Raw genomic sequence first — 8,535 nt, forward strand, 5'->3', positions numbered from 1 at the left:
CAAGTCGTTATGCATCTGCACAGAGAGAAGTTGGTTCCAACATTGCATCTCTTCAGCCTCAAGTTGCTGCTGGCCAGTATGCTCCTGCACCTTCTCTGGATGTTAAAGTGCCCGTGTACACTCATGCTACCTCAAGTGGGTCTTCCATGTCTTCGAGCCTGCAGTCTCAGACCTGGCAGCCTACTACCTCTAGGAGGATATATAGCAGTTTTCCAACTTCCGGTGCAGCTCTGACGCAGACCAGCTTTTCCCCTCCAAGTGTCCAGAGTTCCAGTAGGTTTTCCTCAGTGGCTGGAGGTACAAGTCGGCTTCTCACACAGAGTAGGGGCAGTTACACTGGCTCGTCTCAGTCCCTGGGCAGTGTTGGACGGTACACCCCTGGTTCCCCTGCATATGCCAAGTTTGGTGCCTCATCTCTTGGCGTTTCTAGCCAGTCTACTAGTGGTCAGAGCTCTTCCAGCCAGCATTCACCACTCTCTTCAACTGAAGCTGGTGGACAACCAACATCTTCCAGTGGCTATCTGTCTGCGCAGGGAGAAAGCAGTTCTTCTGTTGGGTCCTCTCTCCTGTCTCAAGGTGCTTTGGCCAAGGAGGTCCTTGCACCTAAGGATACAAGCATGTCTTTTGCTAGCCAGACTGCAGCAGTTTCAAGTGGCATTCAGGTCACTGATGCAGCATTTCAGAGTGGCTCTTCTCAAGCTTCCAGTAGCCTTTCCTCTTTGCAAGCTTTAAGCTCTCCTGTGGATTCTGTGCCCCAGAGTGCATCTGTTAGTAGCCAAGTGTCACCTTTTGGACACCCCACCAGTTCCATGACTCAGTCTTCAGGCTCAAACGTCCAAGCAGCTTCAGAAGGTGTGTCTTCTGCTTCATCCCAAGCTCAAACTTTGAGTGAGTCTGCTGGTTCTGGAGCAAGTGTTGAAAGTCAGGGAATGTTTGGTGGTTCCACATCTGAGCTATCCGGTAGCTATGATTCCTCACTTGGCCAGAGTGCTGCAGTCTCCACGCCATCTCTGGGCTCCTTGAGCAGATACTATGGGGTTAAGGGCTAATGGACTTGTTCCATATGGTACTTTGTTGCAACGTTTTGTGACTTGTGATTCAATAAATGTTTTGGAAGGATTCCTTTGTCTTTAGTCTTTAAAAACCAGTTCTCTAGGTTTTTCCCATAGGCTATTTCTGTGAGTTCAAATCAGTATAAAATGCTGCTCAAATGCAAACAGCCCTTGGTATGTTTCTCAGCTTTTAACTTAAATATCACAAGGTTTTTACATTACAAAAGAACAATACATCTGCAGTTTGCTTATATTAGTGTTGTAATTCAAACCAAATGCATTCAGTTTTGTGCAGAACTTGCCAAACAAATTTCTAATGTAAACCGACTGTTTGTTCATATTAGTCTTGGTAATTCAGAAACCATGTCTCTTAACTAATGAAATTGTAAACCTAAATTTTTTTTAAACTAGAGGTAAATTTTCTCTCCCTTATCACCTGCTGACATTCCCAAGAGCTGTGAAATCAAGTTCTTTTGGCTGAAGTCTGCCTCTCTCTTCCCCACTCAACATCTATTCTCCTACCTTGTTTCACATACGGTGTCAGTCGTTAAAGTGGATTTAACACAGTTTCTGCCCATCTCATAGTAATCTTGAGTACCTATACAGTAGTATTGCATAATCTTCAAGAGTCTTTAGTTTGATCAAATTTACAGAAGATAAACGCAGCTCACTTCTGAAACTGGCGAGCCGTGAACGAGTGGGGGTGGGATTCCAGTATCAGCACACAATACACCATTGTATTATCCCTGCATAGCTGTTGGCTATAAGTTTATGTGCCTTAAGCACATGCGTGTCAATTGCCAACAAAACAGACATACCTATGACTCAGTTTCACTTAACGTGTGCGGCATGATAGGCATCTTTTAGCACTGGGACCGCTCCGACAGTTTCAAACGATCTCCAAATCCAGCGTTATATCCACTTTTTACATAGCATTTCTCACTGCAATGCAGTAAACAAACACAGCTGAACTTCGTGAAAACAGTGCTCTCTCTCTCTCTCTCTCTCTCTCTCTCTTGCTCCAGCTGGTTAATGTGTGCGCATGCTCCTTTTCCTGCTCTCCCTGGTTGATGCATGGGTGTGCTCTTTCATCTGGCGGGTTGGCGGTTGGCCGTGCTTTTCTGCAAGAATTGTCCAATAAGGGACCAAGAAAAGTTGTTACGTAAGGGGATTTCATGTTCGAAAATAACTTTCTGAAACCTATGCGAATGCTTGGGAAGTGTATCGAGCACAAAATACTACTTCATACGTCCAACTCGGATTTTTTGACTAGATGACCATGTCAAGCATGAGAAGCCAACACGTTTAACATTGTAAAGAAGTCAGAATGCATGAAACACTGTGGCATTTACCCTTTTAGCTCCCTCCGGCATTTTAAACATGCAGTGCTGAGCCAGGCATAAGTCTTCATTTGATTTTGCTTCTACTCGTTTTAAACAGTCTTAGGACAGGGTGCATCTATGGCTCTGGAAGGCACATATTTGGAAGGAGCTCTTTAGGGTGAGAGGGAGAGAAACAGCTGTGTTTTGCTGCAGAACAGACATGTGAGATGACTGTGACCTTGCCCTGTCTTTGCTCTGAGCATCTTTGGTGAGCCTCATTAAAGCTAAGAGGACATGAAATGTGGTGTAATATTCTTCCGTTAGAGAGAGCAGTCAGTCTGCAAATGTGCTTTCTCTGTGTTACTTTATAAATTCAATTTCATCTCCAATTTAGTCTGCTGTAGTGGTTAAAGAAAAACTCTACATTTGTATTGGCAAAGCGTAGCATTATATCTAGAAAGGTGCAAAATAGTTAGAGTGAAATAATGATTCATGGAGTGAATGAATACGAGATTAAACAAAAGAAAAAAATATGAAATTATGTAAAATAACAGTGCAAAGTAAAAATGGTATGTATCGATAACTACAAATAAAACACCAAAGACAAGGATTATTTAAAAAAAAACATGCAATTGAGTACTTAAGATCAATTAAAAGTTAAAAAACAGACTAGAAAGTTTGTAATGTCTCTTTTTATTATTGTCTTGTACAATTAAGCAACAAGGAACATGCTGTGATTTATTTTTTTGGGATTTCATTTCTTACATATTTCATATTTGATTTTATTGCAGTGGTTGCTCTTCTGTTTACGTCGGCTGTTCTTGGCATAATAAGACCAGACTTTTTGAAGATACAGGAAAACCGTATTTGTTACCAATATAGCATCTTTGCATAAATATCAGTGTTCCAAGGCTCAACAGCAGTAATCACAGAGGGAGAACAGATCAGTTCTTCCGTTTTCTTCCGGTTAAAGGAGACCTTAAATTATTGTTTTTAACTGTTTGTCATTAACGCCTGCTAATTTCACTCAGGCTCTCATAATCATCTCATTTTAATTGGATTACCTCCAAGATTCAGTGTTCAGTCATTGTGAAAGTGAGAACGTTTGGTTTGGATTCAGCAGGAAATGGGAGTACATTTCTAAAGATGAAGCTAATGTGTGTAGAAATTATGGTCTGGATTAATGTCAATGGCTATGGCGAAGAGACCTAGCCATGTGATTCCCCCCTCATCTGATAGGATACCCCTTACAAAAATTAACCATGTTTTTTTGTGGTACAAGTGTAGTAACCATGGTTTTTTGATGCTTACATCTACTATAACCATCGTTTACTATGTTTTTTACAAAAAACATGGTTTTCAAAACCATGGTTATTTTTTGATAACCATTGTTTTACTACAGTAACCATGGTTTTTCAATTTTAACTGTACAAGCCATGGTAAATTTCAGTAAGGGACTGCTTGGTTATGATTGTTATTATATGTAAACTGGTTGATATATCCGAACATTACAAACTGATTTTTATTTATATTTCAAAATATTTTGACATAGACTGTGCAAACATGTAGTTTGAGCCTTTAGGCTGTCTTTAGAATGTTTACTGTTCTTTGGTAATTGGGCGATTATGATATAAAATCACAATTTATGGCTTTTCAGAGGAAATATTATCACACAACACGCTCAGAGCTCATGGTAGGTCTATCTTGAAAGGTTTATACATTACTGCTAAAACTTTCTTTATCGAAAATAATAAATGGGATATTAAGCCCGCCAATGCACACTGATACTGCTCTTTGCAATACTCGATCCTGATTGGTTCACTCAACCATCACTAAATAAAATAATTTAATCTGAAATGAATTTTTAATGTCTATTTATTTGATACGTAGCCCTGTAATAAACCTGTTTGGAGTGATACAGCACCCGTGTTTCGCATCAGGGTCTTGATCAGCAATAGGCTGCCTGACTGTAATTTATTGCCTGTTTAATATGCACAGTCAAATCTGTTTGTTGAAGGTTTTATTTAACACTCTTCTTCTTTCAACAAATCTTTTGTAGTTTATGTGATCAGTGGCTCAGTGGAGGCTCTCCTGTTTACATTTCAGTCATTCCCTGCTTTTAAATTTTGTTTTCGGAGAATGCCGGAATTGCTTTTCAGCGGGATGGAGATGGATTTTTGAAGCATCTGTTTAGCAGGAATTAAATTGAATTGGAGAATCCCACAGGAGAAAATAGAGCAAATAAATATAGAGTTGTTCTTCTCAGTTTTCTTGTAAAACGTCAACATGTTCTTTTTCATTCTATTGTGGTTCCACTGTATGGCGCCAGAGACTTTGTGGAAAAGCATATGCAGTACCACAGATGACCTTAAGGAGGCAGCAGAGTAACAGTTTTGATTTTTGCAAGTGGACTGAACAGCTTACTATGAAAGCGGGTTAGAAAATGGAAATATCTTGGGAGTGCCTAAAATCCATCTTTATCCATAAATATAGTTGAAGTTTTTTTACATCTGGAGTTTAAAAACATGTTCCCAAATAGGGTGACCCTGGTGAATCTCTACAGCACCACTGTTTAAACCTTGTGTAGTGTGTTTTGGGGCGTATTCCAATAGGATTTAATGCTTTCAACAAGTTATCTACACGTTTCTTAAATGTCATCTTTTGGTTCCTATCTCTTCTAACCAACAGATTTAGGTCATCACATTTCCTAACTCCTCGGTTAGATCTTCTTCTGCTGACTCTCATTCTCCTCTATTCATAATTGTTCATGAGAAGGTTTTTTTATTGGCCTATCTTGTCTATTTTCTATTCTCAACAAATTATTCTTTGTCTCATCTAATCAAGTGTTACCTTAAGATTGTCCTCCATAGCTTCTTCTTTGATGGCAGAGACGCTCAGAGTCTGTTGTTCTTCAGTCACTTTCTTGATCTTTCTCTGTGGAAATCTTTCAAACATCATTCAGTTAAAAGCAAACGAATGTACATTGCTTTTAAGAAAGTGTCTTAACTTCATTTAGATTTAGATTCAATTTATTGTCATTGCACATGTACAAGTACAAGGCAACGAAATGTGACCTCTGCATTTAACCCATCCAGAGAGTAGTGAACACACGTACCCCCGGAGCAGCGCCCGGGGAGCAAGTAGGGGTAAGGTGCCTTGCTCAAGGGCACCTCAGTTGTTACCCGCCAGCCCTGGGAATCGAACCGGCAACCTTCTGGTCATGAGTCCGACTCTCTAACCATTAGGCCACAACTGCCCCAACATCATTCATAATGTATAAGAAGTGCTAGGTGCATTGTCTTGTAATCTGGCATAAAAGACGGCATGACACAATGTTCTATTATAGAAAATCTATTGGTTAAACTGGTCAAAGTTACTTAAGCATAACAAAAACATAACTTGACATTGGAAAAGCAATCCCACAAATTGTTGGTAGCATTGAAAAGATGAAATATAAAGAGACTCATTTTAACATGTTAATTTATAAGGTGAAAGAGTTCATTATATATTGTCAAATTTAATATTTTTCATTGGAAGTGTTAGTGTTAGTGTAAAAAGTTATGTGTGAGACTGAAACTCATGCTGTCTGCCTTTTGTGCCTGGCGGTGCGTAGTTTTTCGCTTCTTTGTTTGAACATTTCAAATGGTTTAATCTCTGTAGGTTTGTAGTAATACTGATAAGACAAAAAATCACAACGGCCTACAATGTAAAAGTTTCACCCGAAAATCAAACTAAATTAAAGTTGTAAGAATTCATTCACTCATTTTGGTCTTTTTTCTGAGAATGCAGAAGCTTTTAAGTGTTGGTCTGTACCTCCAGCCTGATCTCACAGGAATTCATAACATTATGGCACGGTGACTTATTCACATGAATTTGTACGATTTGGGAAAAAGATATAATGAAGCCCCAATAAGCCACCTGTATCTGAGGTGAAGGCAAATTGTACAAATTCATGCCATTTAGCCACATCATAAAATATTTAGGAAATGTCATGAGATGTGTTGATTCCTCACACAAAATTGTTAGAAGAATAAGGCACACAAGTAATTTTTGAGGCATTTTTGTCTTTTTACGATCTTGACAGATGCAGTTGCTGTGAGCTATCAAAGAAAATAACCGCACAAAGATTGTTTCTGTTCCACAGAAGGAATTTCAATGCCGGTTTGGAACAACATCAGGGTGAGTTGTGGCCATTTCAAAGTGTTTTTATCCATTCATTTATTGTACAGCTGATATCGACCGTTTTATGTATTTTCACATCTGCATGGGTTGAATTTTCAGAGTGTTTGCCGAGATCTTCCCCCATGTTGTGGTTCCGGTGCACGGCACGCTCGCAGGGTTACCTGCTGCTTCTCAAGCGGCATGTCAGTGAATAGAAAATAACCATTCGAACACACTCTTTCATTCCCAGCGGGAATTCATCACACATCTGGGGTTCGGTGTGTGGACTGAGAATTCAAAGCTTTCTGGTGAGAGTCCTGAGTTCCTCGCCCTCACGTGACGGGATTTGATGCAGGTTGGAGAGTTGATTGACAGGATGGTGATGTCAGCACCGAGGTACGGGGATTTTCGCACGGACCTACAAAGAATGTTTTTCTACATACGAATCAATTAATGTTCTGCTCCCTTGCACTTCCCGTGGAATTGTATTTGAAACGTTTCATCCTTGAGTTAACGTGTTCCCTGCGGGAGTCGAGGTGGACGGCAGGTTATCTGCTGGAGCTTCAGGTGCAGCGGACCGTTGAGATGCAGTGAAGGAGGTTGTTGTTTAGAATGCAGAGTCGAGATTGGAGAAATGCTTAGAAACAGGCACGCGAGACAGGAGAGGGGAGGGCCCATCCGTTTGATTGAGCCTTCCTTAACAGACAGGGTTCAATATTCACTCTGAGCAGGAGAAGAGAAAGAGACATGATTGAGAAGCAGGCCTTGGAGGTGTCAGGGATTGAGGGATTCGTGTTGATTAATGGAACATGTGAGTGGTGGCCATTTCGGCAGCTCTGGATGTAAAGAGCAGTGATAGAAGCTTTTCACATATGCTTGGGCAAATTTACAGTTGCACCACTTGAGCACGCACTATTTTTATATTATTATTATTATTATTTGGAAACGCTTGAATGAAATGTGACCCAGTCTGTGAAAACCAAGCTAAAGTCCCAAAATCTAATTCTGAGATAACAGGCATCGAAGTTTGATTTCACCCATTAATTACATTATTATTTTATGTTACTTGTTTAATATTAAAGATATCAAGGTTATATTTTCACAGAATGTTCTTTACATTATTTAGAATGCTTTTATGTAGAAAACAGAATATTACAAAAAATTACTTAAGCTGGGCTTACTTTAAAGACAGGGTCACAAATCTTAAAAATCTATTAAATGTCTGAAACTGCTTTTGTGGACAAAAATATAATTGTGGGAACATATAATTTTCTTTCATTAGAATAAAAATGAATGATCTAAAAATGTATTTTTGAAATGGAAGACCAGATAATGAAGATAAAGCCGCCAATAAGAGCTCTGAAAAGATTGGGAACTCCTTCAATACTCTTTGAAAAGCTTCCCAGCATAAGACATCAAGAAGCTGGCTGATAAAATGCCAAGAGAATGATTTTGCACGACTTTTGTGATTACTTTCAAGATGCTAAAATATAACATGGTTTTAATTTATTTTAGATGCTTTTAGTCACAGTGTCTAAGTGTCTAACTTCGTAGTTTTGATGAGTTTACTATTATTCTAAAAGGTGGAAATAATATAAATAAATAACCATTTTTTTTTCAAACTTTTGCCTGTGTGTCCTTGTGACTCCAAACGTATAACATTTTATTATAGACTAAATATTATATTGACTATTTAATATTGGCAAAGAACAGGCGGTAAAGAAATACAGTATATAGTGCTTTTTACAATATACATTGTTGCTGCTTTACAGAAAATAGTGAAACAGAAGAAACAGGAGGGAAAAACAGTAAAATGAGCAAAATATATTGAGCTATAAAGAGAACAAATTAAAGAGAAGGTTCACCTAAAAATAAAAATTCTGTCTTAATTTACTCACCCTCAAGTTGTTCCAAATCTGTATACATTTCTTTGTTCCGTTGAACACAGAGAAAGATATTTTGAAGAATGCTTGTAACCACAGTTCTTAGCCACCATTGAC

General features: G+C 38.9%; 1 protein-coding gene across 1 annotated transcript; it reads left to right on the plus strand.

Annotated features, from left to right (window-relative positions):
• The first annotated feature begins 6 nt into the window (after nucleotides 1-6).
• On the plus strand, nucleotides 7-1,113 carry LOC130569509 (uncharacterized). The gene has a single exon (XM_057359206.1). The coding sequence runs from the start codon at nucleotides 147-149 to the stop codon at nucleotides 1,047-1,049; it is 903 nt and encodes a 300-aa protein (XP_057215189.1). The 5' UTR covers nucleotides 7-146; the 3' UTR covers nucleotides 1,050-1,113.
• Nucleotides 1,114-8,535: the final 7,422 nt, after the last annotated feature.

This window comes from Triplophysa rosa, linkage group LG18 (genome assembly GCF_024868665.1).
Source record: "Triplophysa rosa linkage group LG18, Trosa_1v2, whole genome shotgun sequence".
In the NCBI taxonomy this organism is placed as follows: domain Eukaryota; kingdom Metazoa; phylum Chordata; class Actinopteri; order Cypriniformes; family Nemacheilidae; genus Triplophysa; species Triplophysa rosa.

Bases quoted from the DNA above. Each gene is read 5' to 3' on its own strand.
- LOC130569509 (XM_057359206.1), top strand. From the start codon at position 147: ATGTCTTCGAGCCTGCAGTCTCAGACCTGGCAGCCTACTACCTCTAGG.